Here is a 19,915-nt window from a genome sequence, read left to right on the forward strand (position 1 = left end):
CTCTTTGTCTATATTTCTATCACGTTCTTTATCTCTATCTCTCTTGCTTTACCTTTTCCTTTACCCTCATTTTTATCCCTATCCTTACCATTATTTTTTCTTTATCTGCATATTCAGCTTCACTTTTGTCCCTGCATTAAGTATTTAAATTTACCAAAATCTTTGTATTTTTATTTTTTCCCTTTATCATTTCCTTCATTTACATATTCATTTTTATCTTCATATTTTTTTAATCATATTCACCTTTTCTTTATTACAATATCAATATTAAAGCCTACATTTAGGAGTCATAAATACATATTTTGGCATATAAATTAGTGATAGCTTTGAACTGATTTTTCCGCTTTATATCAAACTACTTAAAATGTAATTTTCCTCCTTCAACATCAAAATACCCTTCGAATGACATACATGAGATTTTTTCCTTAGGAAATTTAGCTTAGCCGTAAAGGGGATGCGAAAAAACACATTTGCTACTTTATTTATAAGATAATATCTACACTTTTTATGTCACATATTTTAACTTATTTGTTGCTTTGTTTACTTTCTTACATTTCATTTATTCTCTCTTTAATGCAGGAAATGCATTTAATTGCAATCAAAACTTGCAACTCAATTCAATTTGCTTGAGGACAATTCAATCAAAAAGCGTTTATGAGCTGACGGCGATGCTGTCTCAGCCTGACTCAATTCATTGGCGTAGTTTAGTTGAAATTCATTCTCTGTGATGCTAATTTTTAAGTAATTTTTAGAAAAACTTTTTTTTAGGATGAGAATTTTTGATGCACTCCTTTTTATATAAAATAAGCTAATTATTGTTAGTATTATCTTTTATGATAATTTCCTTACAATTTCCACAAAAATAAGAGGAGGAGCTCGGCCAAACTCCGAGCAGAATTGTACGCGCCAATGATTCTTTTATTTTTTTTTAATTAAATTTTATTTTTTTTTTTTATTTATTTTATTAAATAAGGCTCAAATTACAAAACCGGAAAATTCAATACAAAATTATACAAAGCTACTAGTTCCACTTTTTTTTTAACTGCTTCTTTTTTATTTTTCTAATTTACTTATTGTAATTCAGGCTGCTATTTACTAAATAACTAGCATTTGAACGACAACAGGGCCTTTGAATGGAAATAATAATATTCAAAGTATGATATATGCACAGTTTATGGTATCATTATTCGTGTCATTTATGTATTGGAGCGGAGCTGCACATGACAGTCTGTGGACAATAAAAACCAAATGATAGGAAATGATTTTTTGTAATATCTGTCCTTTCTTCATTAAAGTTTGTGGCCCCCAATTTTTCAGAAGCTCGCATCACAAGTTGGAGAATAAACTTGGAAACTTGGCCCATCACCTAATCAGAAATATGTAGAATATTCTGCAGCATGACAATAACACGAAACTAGCCTGAACCCCAGACGTAGACTGAAAAATCTACGGTTTTTGTTACTCTCAGTACTTGACTTTGCTTGTTGTTTTCTAAAGAACTGAGTTCGGTTGAGGAGTAATATTTGAGCCACAATCGCTAAGTCGTTTATTAACTGTGAATAAATGTGTTGAATACCTAAAGGTGGACTCTCGTTTTGTCCTGTCAGAACCTTATGGAGTAAAACCTCACCTTGGCTGGAGTTAGAAGCTGATATAAACTCACATAAAGCTGAAAGAGAACTCAAGGCGAATCTATTGAAGGTGATAGGGTTGGAGCAACAACAACATTTGTTAAATTATATTAGTACTATCAAGGAAAAGATAATAGAAGAATTAATGATTGAATAATGAATGGCAAATAGATTAAATTAGTTTTGTTACGCATTCACAGCCACCCTCCGTCATTCCATTTTACTGTCATTTATAAATTTGAGGCGAGTTGAAGGACAAGCTTCAACTACTCTAATCACATCACTTTCTATAGATATGCCTTGAGAGAATTAGAAGGTTTTACTTGTTTCAACAGATTAATCGAAAAAAAAAACTAGATAAAGAGAGTCAAGATTTAATTACTATGTTAAAAAAGAATCTACTCTCAATATTGACGGGGATCTTAAATGAGAATTCACCTATAGGAACTCATTCTTTGGGACTAAATAAATATTTCAGTTCACGCGGTATTAGCTGATAAAAGAGTTGATCGTTTCCACATGAAAGATGGACTAGAATTACAGTGAGGCATGCCGAAGAATTAGATAGGCCCGAATTAGGCAGGCCTTACTGAGGCACGCCTCACTATTACCTTACCAGGCCCACGTTAGGCAAGGCAAAGATTATCATGCCAGAACAATTCCAAATTTGGTTGGGGTCACGAAAATCTGTGGCAGTGTTTCACTTAGGCATAAATTGGAATCCCTAACTGATTTGTAGAAGGGCATCCGGAATATTACCGAAGTTCGGTTTTTCGAACCAGCGCCTAATGAGGCAGATGTGTGGCGATACCTTTCGGGACTTGGGCTGCCTTATGAGGCGCAAATTTGGAATGCGGTCTGCCTTATTTGCGCCTAATCACTGCCTTACCAAATCACTGCCTTACCTAGTCGGGTAAACTTCCAACTTTCGCTTAGTTGAAGTTCAATGCCATCGATTCTTATTCTATCAAAACACTTGCGAATCTAACTGGGTGAACTATTAACCGCCTAAGGAACTTTCTTACTCAGTTAGCGTTCAAAATTAGCATATTTACAGCTCTGCAATTTCCATCCTCCTACTTCTGTTCTAAAGGCGCTTAAGACAAGTGTCTTAATCATGTCGAAGTGTGGCCGCTTTTGATACAGCCCTCTAAACCCAACCTTAGTAAAATGTTGTGCTTATGGTTCATAGGTTTATTTGGTACCTCCTTAACCACATCTAGTCGCACCACTGTATTCGGATGATACAGACTTCTTGAAAATTTACATTTACATTTTCAACTCGTTTCCATTTACTTTATAAAACCAAACCAAACGAATTGATTTCAATGGAATGCCATAAAAATCGAATTGCGACGCATCGTTTGAAATTGAATGGCATTGGATTGCATTGGATAATAAATGCACCCATCGCACAGAGTTGCATTTGCAACAAACGAATGCGAGTAATGGTAATTGTCTCTAATTGAATCGAATTAAAGGTGCAATTGACAATGTTAACGCAGCGGCGATGCAACGGCGCCAGCGGCTCCATGGAATTTTGTGGTCTGAATGCGCATATGCGCAATGCCATGACGGCCTGCTAGAGGACAGCGCAGTGCTTATGTGAATGTGTGAATGTATGTGTGTAGATGTGTGCATGTTGTTATTCATATTTCAACGATTGATAATTTACTTCAATTGAATTGAATTCAAATTATACGTTCAATCGAATGCGTGATTGAAATTTTTAATTTATGTATGTTGATATGCCGAGCAAATACAATTGCATGTAGGGGTGAGAGGACGAGAAGTAGGCGCACAGGGTGGTCCAAATACAAAATAAAAAAAAAATATTTGTTTTTTTGGGTATTCCATGGCTTCATTGGAAATGGCAAACAACGACTTTCTTGTGGCTTTCCTTGCGCTAGCTACCGCATTCTTTCCACTTTATAAATGCAAAAAATTTGCCGTACGAAGGTTGCCAATTATGTTTCGGCATAGAGAAGTAAAAATGATTACTTGGTAATTCAAAATCGTCTTTCAATCCTCTGTTCACTGTATGCATGCACCCATTTGAATCAATTTATAGCGCAATTTCTCTACTTCGTTTGAGGTAATTCCTAAACACGTGATTTGAACGCATAAACTGCTTTTTCGGACATCAAAAAACGTTGGTTTCGCGTTTTATTTTTGACTTGCGTAAATAAGAAATGATTGGGTGCCAAATTATGTTCGATATTTGGAATACTCCACTTGATTCTTTACTCTTTTCACGTGATTTTTTTACTTTAATGTATCATGAAATTTTTAAAGGGAAATCAACTGAAACAGCACTTAACTCACTTGTTACAGAAATCGAGAAGTCAATGTATAATAAAGAATTCACACTGGTAGCCTTTCTAGATATCGAGGGCGCATTCAACAACATCCTACCGGATACCATAATAAAGGCACTGACGGATTTCGGGATCTCTGGCGCTCTGGTTGAGTTCATCAAAACATGCTCTTGAGCAGATTTGTGATCGCAACCCTAGGGGCCTCAGAGATCAAGAAAAAAGTTAGCAGAAGAACACCTCAAGGCGGTGTGCTGTCCCCTCTCCTATGGGTGCTGGCACTAAACTCATTGCTAAAGAGGGAAATTCCCCAATACACTTAGAGAAGTCATGCAAGATTTACTAAACATGGTTGAAAACTGGTCAAAAGCAAATGGGCTAAGCGTCAACCCCAATAAAACTGAACTCATCCTATTTACCAGGAAACATAAAATTCCAAATATAGCTCCTCCGACTCTAGGTGGAACGGCACTGTCATTTAGTGATGAGGCCCGCTACATAGGTCTAATACTAGACCGAAAGCTAGCATGGAAGGCAAATGTCGAAGATAGAGTAAAAAGGGCGACAATAGCACTATACTCTTGTAAACAGCTGATAGGACTAAGTTGGGGTCTCTTCCCATCTATCGTATACTGGCTTTAGACGGCAATTGTCAGACCAATCCTAACATACGGCATATTAGTATGGTGGCCAGCTTTAGATAAATTGTACATTAAAAGAACCATGGCACACGTACAAAGAATGACCAGTCTTTGCATCTGTGGGGCCCTCAGAACCACACCCACAGATGCACTAAATATTATGCTTAACATTTTTCCAATAGAGCAGTACGGTAAGCTGCCAAAGCAACTCTCAGACGAAGAGAAATCGGCCTACTCAGAACGAACCAAAGAGGACACTCCTCAATTTTAGAACAATTCCCCTGCATTCCCAGCACAACGGATTTCTGTAGGACCAAGGACATCAATTTTAATAAATCCTTTGTCACAGTATTTCCTTCCAAAGAGGAATGGGATAACAGGCTCATTGTTAAGATAAATGACTTAAACATCTACACAGATGGCTCAAAACTGGACAACAAAGTAGGTGGAGGGGTCTACTCCGACAAACTCGGAGTGTGCCAATCATTTCGCTTACCTGATCATTGCAGTGTATTTCAGGCGGAAGTCACTTCCATAAAAGAGGGACTTAAAGAAATAAAAACGAGAGTATTATCTACAAATGAAGTCTTCATTTACTCGGACAGTCAAGCAGCTATAAAAGCGCTGGAATCAAAAACGCACTCGTCAAAAACAGTTCTAGAACGTTTTAAGCTACTAGATGACGTATTTAAGTTCTACAAGGTGCACCTTATCTGGGTACCAGGCCACAGGAACATTGCAGGAAACTGTAAGGCGGATGAACTTGCAAGAACCGGTACAACGCTCGATCTCGAACCGGATAAGGCGCTGATACCCATGCCCATAGATAGCCACTTGTAAATTACTTATAGACAGGGAAACCATCAAAAAGGTAAATACAATCTGGCAAAACCTCACAACATGCGAACTAAGCAGACAGACATGGCCGAACTGGAACAGCGGTCGATCGAAGATCTTGCTAAGATTCAACAGAGAATCTATAAGAAAAATTATCGGTGTATTAACTGGTAATTGTTCAATAGGCAGCCACGCTAGAAGGTTAGGACTCCCTTACTTCGATTTCTGTAGAAGTTATCTAAATACAGAAGAAGAGGAAACAGTCAGACACCTTTTATGTGAGTGTGAAAGCCTAGCTATGAGAAGGCTGCGCACTCTCGATACAGCATTTCTAACCGATGTAGCGGATATCGCCCATCTAAAACTAACGAAGCTCTGCTCGTTTATTAAAGCTACCGGATGGTTAGAAAAGGAACACGTAGAGTAAGGATAAGCTCCAGTGGAATCACAATGGACCTGCCGAAGGTCTAAGTGTGTCTTAGGACAACCACCCTACCTACCTACCTATCATGAAATTTTACAAAAAAAACGGTTAAGGGAGGGAGGACCTTTTTCTCCAAAAATTTCGATTTTTTAAACAATTATTTGTCGGTTTTTTTTCGAAAATCTGAAAAATATTTCCTGAGGCCGCCATATTGTTAATTTTGAAAAAAAGCTTCGAACAGGCACAAGATTGATAAAATTAATTTGATAAAATTAATTTGTCTTGTCCGATTGATTTTAGATGAATCTCCAAAGGCTTGTGATGATCACCGGAAGAGACTTCTGGAGAAACGGGCTCCACACAAACAGCGACAACTCTTACAATTATTAATTTTTGTTTTTGAAATTATGCTAAGTCAAGTCAAAACATGATGTATTAATGCTTTTTTTTATTTCTATAAAACAAAGCAATTGACTAGCAAAGAAAAAATTATTGAAAATCAATTTGACTACCCCAAAACTGAAATGTGATCATGACGTTTTAGGCAATATACATATCTGGCGATGTTGTTGTAGAGGACATTAAGTTTACCGCGACACAGCCTATCACAATTGGCATACCATTCCCATCCACGCAAAAAGGTTGACAACAGAAATGTTTTAGCTAAAAGCAGTCACTGGGGTAAAGTGCTGAATAGCCCATCATGAACGAAGCCCTAGTCCCTGCCTATTGCACTGTAAATGTGGCTATTCCACGATAGAGTTCTGTTGAAAGTTATTCCTAGATTTCTGGCAGTGCCAACTAATTTTATAACAGTTTTGCTCAATTTTACTTCACTGTATACTTCGAGATTGAAAGTCTTGTTCTCCCTTTCGACGGAGCTACAGAAAATAATTGGGTCGCTCAACGTCAAAAGGCAGCAGACAGAAAGCAGACTTAAAAACCTAATAATATAATTCAGCGAAGATACGAAAAAGCAAGCAAACAATTTAGCAAGTTTTTATTTTTTTTTATAATTCATTAATAATTTCATTCATCATTAATTTCATTAATATCAAAACACTTGCTTTGTTGTTGTGGCATTTACTTAAAAATTAAAATAGTAACAACTGCAAACAAATTTCAAATTAATTCAAAATTATTATTATTTATGAAAATTGGAAAAAAATTATTGTTTGCTTTTTTATTAAAAATGAAAAATCATTATTATCTCTTTTGAGGTGTGAAAGCTTAAACTGGGGTAGTCATTATTATCATCACCATTTGGAGCTACAGCTCTGTGTGAACTTTGTTTTACTGAACAAAATGTCTTCATTTGATCCGATCTTTGGTTGAGTCCTTCCAGTTGTTTACTTTGAGTTTCCTCATGTCATCCTCCAGTTCGCAAACCCATCTTGATTTTTCAAGAGACATAGTCGATTTTTTTATTATTTGGGTGCCAGGCCACAGGAATATAGCAGGGAACTGCAAGCAGAAGAAATTACTCGAACCGGTAAAATGCTTGACCTTCAAGTGGATAAGACGGTGATACCAATGCCTCTAGGCACTACATGCGAACTAAGCAGACAGACATGGCCAAAATGGAACAGCGGTCGATCAAAAAGATTGTTAAGATTTAACAGAGAAACTATAAGAGAAATGAAAGGGGTATTAACTGGTCATTGTCTGATAGGCAGCCACGTTAGAAGGTTTACACTCCCGTACTTCGGTTTCTGTAGAAGCTGTCTAAATACAGAAGAAGAGAAAACAGTCAGTGAAAGAGCCAGAAAAGAGTGTGAAAGCTTAGCAACAAGGAGGCTCCACTCTCTTGATATGGCATTTTTAACTGATCTAGCGAACATAGCGCATCGAAAACTAGCGAAGTTTTGCTCGTTCATTAAAGCTACCAGACGGTCTAAAAAGGACCCCACAGGGTAAGGATAAGCTTCAGTGGTGTCACAATGGACCTATGAAAGGTCTAAGTGTGTCATTGCGGCAACTATCCCACCTACCTACCCAGTAGATTTTTAGGCAGTTAACACCATATTCTCCTGAACTTCATACATACATATCTCTCTATCCGCCAACTTGAGTTTGAGGATCGTGCTAGGGCAATCTTTCCAAATAAGCAGGACTGGAGTCAGGGGAAAATCTGTACCGAAGTTGATACCTCTGTCTTTACTGACGGCCCCAAAAACGGAATCGGGATTTTCTTTATATTAGCTAATTTATCTATTTCCTTAAAATAGCTACGCGTGTTTTTCAGGCAGAAGTCTTTCCGATCTTGCAGGCATGCAAAATGCTTAGGAAACGTAGGAACGAGGGAGATATTAACATTTTCCCCGATAGCCGCGATCAAGGCTCTGACGACGCCATGATGCAGATCCAAACTAGTCAACTTCTATAAGGAGGAGATCAAATCTATTGGGGGTGGAGGTAAAATTTCTCTGATATGCGTTGGAGGACATAGGGGAATAGAGGGAAATGCAATTTCTGATGAGCTTGCATGGAAAGGGGACTGAATTGGTCTCATCGGCATCCCTCTGACTGTTGTTAAAGGGAAATTGCACAACCTATTTCTCGGTAAAGCTATAAAAGCTGGAGCTCTATTTCTTCATGTGTTATTTCGAAAACCCTTTGGCCCCGATTCAATAAATGGAGGACTCAGAAAGTCTTGGGGACTCCACGCCATTCAATTTCCAAACTCGTTGCTGTGTTTACCGGTCATTTGAGACGGAAAAGTTACGTTTACCATTTAACCCCCATTGCAGAAGCTGTGGAGACTGTTCAGAGTAGGAAACTGTTAAGCACTTTTTCTGTAAATGTCCGGGTTCGGTAGCTAAACGATTAGGGTCACTGGGTGCTCCGTTCTTCGTCAACCTGGGGCAGTGCGCCAACCTAAATCCCATCAATATTTTCTAGCGTGGCTGGCAGTAGATATCTGCCTATTGGAGATCTCATAATGGTATCAAAATGGTGCTTTAGTGCTACTTGGGGAGTGCCAGAGTGGTACTTCAACCATTTCACCTACCTACCTACACTACAAATAGGAGGAGAAGCTCGACCAAACACCCAACAATATATAGAATATCTGCAATCGTAGCATATTAAGAATTTGCAGAAATGTGCAGTTTCTACTATTTTTTCCACCAGTGTATATTTGTATTGCGTTTTTATTAAAACCTAATTTTTGTTTTTCCACTCATCTCTTTTCAGCTTGGGCCTGCGGCTGCGGGAAGAGGTATGTTCTGCTATCAGTGCCCGCCATCGTTGCATCCATGCGGACCGCATCCGTCACGTTTGCCTACACTCGACTATCCGTTTGCCGCAACGCATCCTTGTAAGTAGGACTAAATACATACTTAGATACATATACAGACATACATATGTACATATATTCACTCTACTTATATTCAAATGTGATTTTAATACACCCAAATATGCGCATGTAAGTATGAATGTGGCTCTCCTGCGTGCGCCCATATCAAACTTTTCCTCCCCACGCATCTCTTTTTTCGGCCAGCATCACTGCCTCTCATCACATGCGCAGATAAGACCTAATAAAATTAGTAAATAACGGTAAAAGTGCAACATTAAAACAGCATAAACTCGTACATGGGTGATTACAACAAAAATAACGGCATTAATGATACCCTTGAGCACAAGTGCGCGGGTATAAAAATGCGCATAAAAGTGGTGAAGACGCGAAAAACGTAGTCCATTTATTGCTATCAGAGCTGAGAGATAAAAAGCCGCTGATAATGCGCGTGTGTACTAAACTAATTTCAGCAATTTTCGACACACAAGCAAATGTGCAGATAAGCATCTTCCAAATAAAGGCACTGAGCAGGCATATTTTATGCACATAAAATTACATACAAATGTAAATAAGGCCTGTTCATTACTTGGCTGGCAGCATAAACCACCCATGGAAAGTATGTAGCAACACCCAACTCAGCTGCGTCGCGCCGCATTACTCTCCCATTCGACCAACCGTGCGCCTCTTACTCTGTACCCACTCCCTGTGCCTTTCCGCTACACCGCCGTTTGCTCTCAGTTTGCCCCTTTCCCTTTTCCTGACGCTATGCATGTCCTTACAAATGCATTAGCGAATTATTCTATTAGCCTTTGCGCCTTTTATTCATGCCAGTAGTATCGAATTACCAACAACAACTTTCAACTTTACGACTGAGCAGGGTTAAACTTCTGCGCGCTTACTTCTGTTTTTGCTGCTCGCACTGTTGTTGGTGTTCTTTGCTTCCTAATGGTCTTCGTTTTATTGGTTTTATTGACATTCGGTAGCCAATTTTTTTGATATTTTTTACAGCTACTTTTTGAATGTATCTTTACTTTTTCTCTGTCAACTTGATTTTTTTGCTCCTTACTCTGTTTTTGGCTGTTCTGAATTCGCGTAAATTGAATCACAAGAATTTGTGTAGCAATCGATTCGATTATGGTTCGAAAATTTCTGATTAAATTATTGGACATTGGAGATTCATCAAGTTATTCAATCAAGCGTTGTGGCGAAAATAGTTTGAACATATTGACACATGATATATTAAGTTGATGATGGGTGTGTTTTTTAGATGTAGACAATGACTTCACACATACAAACATGCATAGAATCGCACTCAAATACTTGCATACATACAATTTTATTACTAATGGCGGGGATAAGTAAGTACATAATAGTTAGATATGTAGATATGTATTTGGGGGGTGCACTGTGGCATCAAGATCTATTGCGCTCTATACTCTCTACTTCTTCTACTTTGTAACGATTTTAAATTAAGTAATGAGCATTTTGTATTATATGAAGGAATCGGATCAGTGACGTACAAAGATCTGAGTGCAACACGATGTTCAAGTTCAAGTCTACTGAGGCGGGACTAATGATATGGCCTCCAACTAAAGACGGCATACTCCAGCTTGAATCGTACGAGTAAAGTAATTAGTGACTTCAAAGTGCAAGGATACGTAAAATCGGAAGCAAAATGTCAAATCAAAGCAAGTGTAGAATACGATTTGGCGATGAAAAAATTTAAATGACTAAGAAGTTGAAAAGTGGAGTCGAAGATTACCAAATCAGTACTTTCATAAAGAGTATTCAGACGCGAGTTCTTTATAAAATATGAGGTAGAGATAAAATGCTTTGACTTAGAAAATGACACATGGGAGATTTTCTTAGTTTTTGATTGAAGTGAAGGGTTTTCCAATAACAGATGTTATGAAAGAATGGATTGCGTCATCGGCGCTACGTGCCTCAGAAGCAACGAAACCATTGATCTTTTACGGGAAAAGTTTCCGGACTGTGTTATCTCTCGAAGAGGTGATCACAATTGACCACCGAGATCTTGTGATTTAACACCTTGTGACTTTTTTCTTTGGAGCCACGTGAAAGAGAAGGTCTACGCCAATAGCCCAGGGTTGATTCAAGACCTCGAAGATGGAATTCGTGAGGCTATCGGGGACATGGGGCAGCCGCTTTGCAATTCGGTTATGCAAAATTTCATGAAAAGAATACTGTCTTTTAAGCGTGGTCGGTGTGGTCATTTATATATATATATATAATTGGCGCGTACACCCTTTTTGGGTGATTGGCCGAGCTCCTCTTCCTATTTGTGGTGTGGGTCTTGATGTTGTTCCACAAATGGAGGGACCTACAGTTTCAAGCCGACTCCGAACGCCAGATATTTTTATGAGGAGCTTTTTAATGGCAGAAATACACTCGGAGGTTTGCCATTGCCTGCCGAGGGGCGATCGCTGTTTGAAAAATCTTTTTCTTAATTTTGGTGTTTCACCGAGATTCGAACCTACATTCGCTCTGTGAATTCCGAATGATAGTCACGCACCAACCCATTCGGCTACGGCGGCCGTCAGTGGTCATTTGCCTGATTTTATTTTCCACTATCAACGGCATACCTTCCTCTTAATAATGGAATAAACATCCGATCATTTATATTAAAAAATAGCATTTTTCTTTGAATATCAAAATAACACCTCTATTGGAAAACCCTTTATTTAATTGAAGTAGATGCCCATCATACCAAGCCACGACGTTGTTGAGGTCTGATTGAAGATCGTATGAATCAGACGGGTTTCGTACAGTTTTTAAAATGTTTAAGTCATCTGCTTATGAAAGAAATTCAGAGCAATGGAAACACTCAGATATGTCATTAATAAAAATTACAAAGAACAAAGGGCCCAAATGCTGCCCTGAGGTGCTCGAGAAGTGACAATGAAAGGATAAGAAGATGCAATATCGACAACAACAACACATTCACAATTGAAAAAGTGTGACTATTTAAAAAAAATAGAGTTTTTTTTTTGTTTCCATTATAAATTACAATCTGTTAATACTAAAAATAAGTAATTGGTGTTAGCGTTTGGAATTTAAATGCCCCTTGCCTTAGGAAGAGAACATTATTGTTTTTGGTGGCATTTAGTTCCAATTTTACTAACACAACATAGTATTATAATCTTATAAAGGGTGGTTAAGTTTTAAGGGCCGGTGTTGATTTTGAATAAAACACAATTTTTTTAGGAAATTATTGTCATTTATCTTTATTATGATAATATTGGTATGGCTCAATTACGAACGGAATAAAATAATGGCCAAATAGCCGCCGCGGCCTCGGTGGCACACCTCCATCCGATGCTCCAAATTTTCGAAGACGCTGAGGCATAATTGAGGTTCTATGCCGTTAATGTGTCGAATTATCTCATCCTTTAGCTCTTGAATTGTTGTTAGCTTATCGACGTACACATTTTCTTTTCAAATAACCCCAAAGAAATAAGTCCAAAAGTGTCAAATCACATGATCTTGGCGGCCAATTGACATCGCCGTGAAGTGAGATTATTCGGCCATCAAATTTGTCGCGCAAAAGAGCCATTGTTTCCTTAGCTGTGTGACAAGTGGCACCGTCCTGTTGAAACCACATAACAACCACATCCATATCGTCCATAAAAAGTTCGTTATTATCTCACGATAGCGAACACTATTCACAGTAATTGCCTGACCGGCCTCATTTTGGAAGAAATACGGCCCAATGATGCCGCCGACCTATAAAGTCACTCTTTTGTGGGAGCATTGGTTTTTCGGCAATCACTCTTGGATTATAATTCGCCCTAATGCAGCAATTCTGCTTATTGACGAATCCACTGAGGTGAAAATGTGCCTCATTACTGAGATGATTTTCTTCGATAATTGGTCATTCACTGTTGCCCGCTTTCATAATAATCCTGAATAACTTTAACGCGTTGCTCGATTGTGTATCTTTCCATGGTTCAAATTGAGTTAATCTGAAATTGAAAAATGTCAAATGAAATGCAGAAAAAAGCTTGACGTTTAGGTGTGGTTTACATTCAACATCGGTCGTTGAAATACAAGCACCCTTTTTTATTATATTTTATTTTATGTGGGTGTGGGTGTTTTGCGCTTTAGATTCTTGGTTGAAGTTCCATTTCCGGTATCAGTCTCGTTTCATAGTTTTTGTGCTCTAATAGTCTGAAGATATGTTTACTGCTGTAACTGTTGCTCCAGCTTCATTTATGAAAAAGTTAGGTCCAATGACTCCGCCGGACGATAAACCGCACCAAACAGGTACACGTTGAGGATGGAGAGGCTTTTCAACAATAACTCTTGGATTTTCTGAGGCCCAGATCCGACAATTTTGCTTGTTGACGAAGCCACCGAGATGGAAATGGGCCTCATCACTCAAGATGATTCTTTGATGGAATTCCGGATCATTTTCATGCATTTCAACTACCCAATTAGCAAAGACATGACGTTCTTGATGATCGGCCGGCTTGTGTTCTTGTGTTAACTAGCCTTAAGACCCAAATGTTTATGCAAAATAGGGTGTAATGACGTTTGTGGAATGCCTAATTCCAAAGAACGGCCTGAGTTTTCTTCAACACTTTCGACTACAACAGCAATATTTTCGGCTGTTCTTGAGCAACGTGCACGGATTTTATTCTTCACATCACTAACTTGTCCCTCGAACAGCTCGAATTTGTGCACCAAATTCTGTATTGCGGTCCAACAAGGTGCTTCACGTGACCCACAAATGTTCGAGTTTCACGAACCGTCTCTGCCAAATTTTCACTATTTTTATAGTGAATTTTAATAATTTCAATGCGTTGTTTAAACGTGTATCGTTCCATTTTTTTTAGTGGCGTAGTTTCTATTTGTCAAATATCAAGAAATGACAGCTTCAAAAGTGACATCTACAGAAATAGCGGGCTATTCAAAATAACACCTGTTATTGGAAACCCCTACATTTGCTGAGCGTAAGGAAAACATCGTTAGCTCTAATGAATACACTGATGAAGAAGCCGAGTACGATGAATACTCGTATATTATTCCATTTACATCGGAAGAAGTTGGTTAAGAAATAAACAAAATTAAGCTTAAAAAGGCGGCCGCCGTAGCCGAATGGGTTGGTTCTAATAGCGGTCGCCCCTCGGCAGCCAATGGCAAACTTCCGAGTGTATTTCTGCCATGAAAAAGCTCCTCATAAAAATATCTGTAGGTCCCTCCATTTGTGGAACAACATCAAGACGCACACCACAAATAGGAGGAGGAGCTCGGCCTAACATCTAACAGAAGTGTACGCGCCAATTATTTATTTATTTTTTTTCAGCTTAAAAAGTCGCCTGGATTTGATTCAGTCACGGCTGAAGTTCTTCGTAATCTGCCAAAAAATTGAATTGTCTATTTGACGAGTTTTTTTAACAAGTGCCTTAGCTTTAAACTGAATAAGAATCGGTAATAAAAAAGCAAAATCATTATCTCCTTTTCCGCATGTATCGCTCTGTGGGATTTGCCTGCCATAGCTAAGAGTCGGCTCCAAAACGATGGTAGTCCGAATACTCCAGTGATTTCTTTCAAAAATATGAATCATTTGAATGCCATCCAACATCACTTTTCGCAAAATTATTATACCATGCAATAAGTTTTGTATAACGCCAAGTATTTGACAACTTCGCAATTTTTTTTTTTTTCATATTGAAGCGAAGCCTCAGTCAAGGTTGAAATTCTGCACTCTTCGCAAATATATTTAAGTATATCCAATCGCATTGATGGGTATTTAATGATTTTCAATCAGTGTTTGTCTCTACATACCAAAATTTGCTTTCAAAAATATCTTCAATACTGTCGCTATACCCACAGTCTGTTCGAAAATTACAGCTTCGCCAAGACTGAATGCCATACCAGCGCAATATTACCAGTGTCCGCCAACAAGCTGCGAAATCGAATTGACTTCGATTTATTCGATTTGTGCAGCGAGTCAAGTGTCGCAAAGGTATTGCAATCGCAGCTGAAGGACAACGACACTAAGGAGTGGCGCCTTCAAGAGCAGCAAAGCTGAAATGATTTCATTTTATTTCAGCAATTATCGACATGACTTTGATTGCATGAGAATGCAAAGGTGGAAAAATGCAGACACTTGTACAGGGTGTTAATTTTATTGGAATGTGCATAAGTATGCAAATTGGTGGCGCGCAAGGAAAGGAGCTCAATATGCACACACACACAAACACACATATAAGTATGTGTGCGCAAGCAAAGTCAAAAGCTAGTGAATAAATAATGGATGTATGTAAGTAATGTTGTAATAATTACATTGACGCCGATGTCGCGCAGGGAAAGTTCCGCCGACGCTACCAAAAGCGACCGAAATTCATAGCGGTTTTTCTTCAAAGGCGCAGCGGCTCCATTGAACTACTCAAATCAGAGCAAAGTAATTTTCGGTTACGAAAATTTTCATTGAAACAAACACTCAATCAATCAATCAGTCAATCAATCAACAGGCGGCACATCAAGCATTGTCCTCAATGGCAAAACAAAAAAAAAAAACAACAACAAACAAAAATCAAACCACTACATGCAAATAATGGTCGATTATTTACTGCTGTTATAACACCTGAGTCAAAGCGCTGCATGCCGCTGATGCCGCCGAATTTGAGCGAATTGCCATAGCGCGCGCATACTCGTCGTATCTCTCTGTGATTATTGCATCTGTGATTATTGAATTTGCATTGATAAATTTGCATATTTGAGTGCGTTTCGATTGGTTTCGAAAATTCGCTGCCATGCGATGTGCGCGCATAACCGAAAAAGGCGCCGCGCACATAAACAGCGCAAGTGTTGATTCCATTTTGAGGCGCTAATGATGCCGCCATATGAAAGTGGAGTTCAATTGTGGATGCGATTGTATGCATATATATGTATGTGTGTGTATGTGCTTATATATATGCCTGCATGCAAGTTTGATGTAGTCACATTTATAGCGACGTCTATGCGCACAACCAACTTTTGGCGGATGTCAGTTATGCCGCTGATAGTTTTGGAATTTATGCGGGAAATTGCGGTGCTGTGATTTCGGGTGAATTTGTAATTTGGCAAATTTTCATAAAAGCCACCGCCGTCAAATGCGAATAAGTAGACAAAATTGTTAGTTGGTAAATGGATGTGAGAATTTGCATACGCTGTTATAATATTAATGCACACATACATGCATATGTACATACATACATACATAACATATCTATCTACCTATGACTTTATGTGCATACATAAGCACGTCTGGGTTTCGTTAATGCCTGCAGTGAAGATTTTAGCAAGAGAGAAAAATTTGTAATTCACAACTAGCGATATTTAATCGAACTCAGGCTAATCTATTCGGGAGTAGTAGCAGGAAGTATGAGATTTTGGCGAAAAATCCTGGCTTAAATGCATGTAAGGTGCAGTTGGTCGATGAATTTAAGCCGTTGGAGCATAGTTTACCATGGTCTCTGATCGTGCCTCATCGAATAAATCGCAAATTCGGAATGCATCCGCGCAATTAATTTCGTGCACACAAAATTTGATACAGGTTCTTCGATCCCTCTTTTTGAATAGGTCAAAATCGAAGACAAGCCGAAATACGTGCAAGCAAAGCAGCTGTCAACAATTAACTGAACATTCAAAATGGCTGAACTCATCGGCATGAGTGAAAGACATGAGTACCAACATATCGCCACAAAAAAATCGAAGTTCGAATATACGTAACCTGCGAAAATTCAAAATTCGCGATACTTTTTGAACACACCTCGTACCACTTCTAAATATCGCCTATAACACCGATAACAATGTTAGCCTTGAAATCCAACGTAGAATCTCTCTTGCCAACATGAGCTACTTTGGACAAAAGTAGGCAACTGAGGAGTAAAGTCCTCTCTCGACGAACAAAACTAACACTCTACAAGACTCTCATCATGCCCGTCCTAAGGTATGGCGCAGAAGCTTGGACGATGACAACATCCGATGAAGCGACGCTTGGAGTGTTTGAGAGTGCCGGTTAGCACGAGAAAGAAACGACTGGCGCGCTTTGTTAAGCTCGGCCAAAATCGCGTAAGCGGTTATCGCACCAATGAAGAAGAAGAATTGAGCCAAAGCTGAAGCTTTTCGTCTGCAATAGGTGGTGGTTGGCCTCCGATAACGGCATTCGGGAGTCGGGAGCTCAGGAAGATGATGAGAGTCTCCCAATGAAAATCGTTTAACGCCTGTCTTTATACGAGTACATTCCCATGGCAGCCGGAACTACGTACCGGAATGACTAGGGTCGGGCATCCGAGCGGAGACTGCCACACCAGTCAATTGCCCTGCCTAGTGCGCTGAATCTCACCCATCGTCTATCGTCGAATTTGGCTGCACAGTGTTATTGAAAATTATTGAATATTTTTACTTAAAGTAGTTTTAAAAATAAACTGGCTGATGGTCCGCCTTTCAAGAAGTTTAAGAGAAAATATTTGCATTTTAAAATCCAATCTTCTCTCTTTACTAGTATGAAATTATTTAGTTAACTATTAAAATGTATCCATAATGTATCCATATTAAACACGCTCACATTTATATTTCTTATCCTGCTCGTTTTAATTTCATATACAGCTATGAAATCAGTGAAGTAGTCCCATAGTAAACCCTCATATGCACCTACATTCCGCTGCTCAGCCACCCCTTGTTTTGCCTGCATAAACATTTTGTCTAGCTGCTTAGATACTTAAGCGATAATAAGATTATTTGACGACTTACGAGCACATTACAGCGAAGATTTTAACTACTACACAAAATCCAAACTCTCATCTACGTGGAAATCAACTACAACTCCACTATGCAACCTCTTACGTATTCAGGCGCAAAGGGTGTTTGTATGCATTTGCAGTTAATTCAGCTCGAAGGTAATGTAAGCTCGTGAAGGTAATTTAATATATTTAGTGAGTGCAGATACACCTACACACATCTGCACATGCCATTACAGCTATAAGCAGCCTTAATATGTATGGTAAGCGCGCATCTAAACAGCATCGATATTTGATAATACTCAGGCACTTCGGTCTCCATGCATATCCACACTTACATATGTGACTGCTTAAATACCCTGCAGGGAAAAATACGAAAATACTAAGACCAGGTGGAAGTTGTGTTAGAAATAAGTTTGATTTAAATACAATATAAACAAGTGTTTTTGTGTTTCTTATTCTAAATCTTGTTTTCTCACTTCCTACCACGCTGGCGGTTCTAGTTTATCCAATTGAAATTAGGTATTTGACTCTAAATTCTCTTTTGAAAGACATTTAAATTACATCATTGCAAAGTCATATCCTTTACTTGCTTGGTGAAAGCTTGGTGACATTCGGTTCAGTGGAAGCGAAGTCATTGCGTCTAAAGTGTCAGTATGTTTGTGTCATTGGTACAAAAATGAATGTCGAACAAAGAGCTAATATCAAATTTTGTTTTAAAATCGGTAAAACGTTTACCAAAACATTTCAATTGATGAAAAAAGTTTATGGCGATGATTGTCTATCTCGTGCCAGAGTTCATGAGAGGTTGTGAGGGCAGAGATGGTTGTGAGGGCATAAATAACAATCAACATACGGGCGGCCCAGTAATCACCGAAAACTCCAACGAAATTGTTCGTAAGTTTATAAAAAATGAACCGAAATCATCGTTGAAATTTATGGAATCGGAGCTGAATATCTCGATTTATCATTTATTTAACATCGATTTATCGCATTTTAATTGATCATTTGGTCTTACGAAAGGTCTATGCACATTTCATTCCATACAAGTTAACTGAGGACCAAAAATTGCTCAGAATTCAACATTCGAAAGACCTCATTAAAGAGACGAGAAAAGACGAGTTCCTCCTTTAAAACAGTGCAACTGGTGATGAAACGTGGTGTTTTCAACAGGAACCTGAAACTAAGCGTCAAAGTGCTGAATGGAATGCCCCAGACGAGCCACCACCCAAAAAATCGCGTTTGGGGAAGTCAAAAATCAAATCAATGCTCATTTGTTTTTACGATTCCAAGGGAGTTGTCCACAAGGAATTCGTGCCAACGGGCCAACCCGTCAATGCAATTTTCTATCTTGATTTCTTTCTTTCTTGATGATATTCACCTGATACCCTCCCTGTGACTTCTACCTATTCGGAAAATTGCATTTGGCCATGAAAGGAAAACGATTTGCGTCCGTAGAGGCCATCCAAAACGCCTGTAACGACATCCTGAAGGATATTCCGGTCAATGACCTGAAACACTCTTCCGAAAAGCTTTTAGATCGCGCAAAACAGTGTATCAGTGTACTACTGTGGGCAAAAAGTAAGGTGAATTTGGTTGTAAAATGCAAATCTTTATTTATTCTTGTAAATCAGTTTCATCCCCTTCAAAATAATCCCCTCTCGATGAACTACACGTATGCCAACGATTTTTTCAATCCCCGAAACATGCCAAATAGTCCATTTCCGGTATAGCCATCAGCACCTTCTTCGATTCAGCTTTTATCTCCTCAATCGACTCGAAACGCGTTCCCCGGAGTGGTCTCTTGAGTTTTGGGAATAGCCAGAAGTCACACGGAGCCAAATCAGGCGAATACGGTGATTGCGGAACGATATGCGTGGAATTTTTGGCGAAATGGTCACGAAGAACGAGTGCAGTGTGAGACGGTGCATTATCGTGATGCAAAAACCAAGAGTTGTTGGCCCATAATTCTGGTCTGTTTAGACGAATTGCTTCACGTAAACGACGCATAACGCTCAAATA

General features: G+C 38.7%; 1 protein-coding gene across 1 annotated transcript in view; it reads left to right on the plus strand.

Moving 5' to 3' along the window:
• LOC129249201 (homeobox protein aristaless) overlaps positions 1-19,915 on the plus strand; it is a 188,658-nt gene that overhangs the window by 45,335 nt on the left and 123,408 nt on the right. Inside the window, exon 2 of the mRNA XM_054888882.1 lies at positions 9,044-9,167. Within this exon, the coding sequence (XP_054744857.1) occupies positions 9,071-9,167 (97 nt within the window). The 5' untranslated portion in view covers positions 9,044-9,070. The remainder of the gene's footprint in view (positions 1-9,043; positions 9,168-19,915) is intronic.

The sequence above is a fragment of the Anastrepha obliqua genome, chromosome 5 (genome assembly GCF_027943255.1).
Source record: "Anastrepha obliqua isolate idAnaObli1 chromosome 5, idAnaObli1_1.0, whole genome shotgun sequence".
Lineage (NCBI taxonomy): Eukaryota > Metazoa > Arthropoda > Insecta > Diptera > Tephritidae > Anastrepha > Anastrepha obliqua.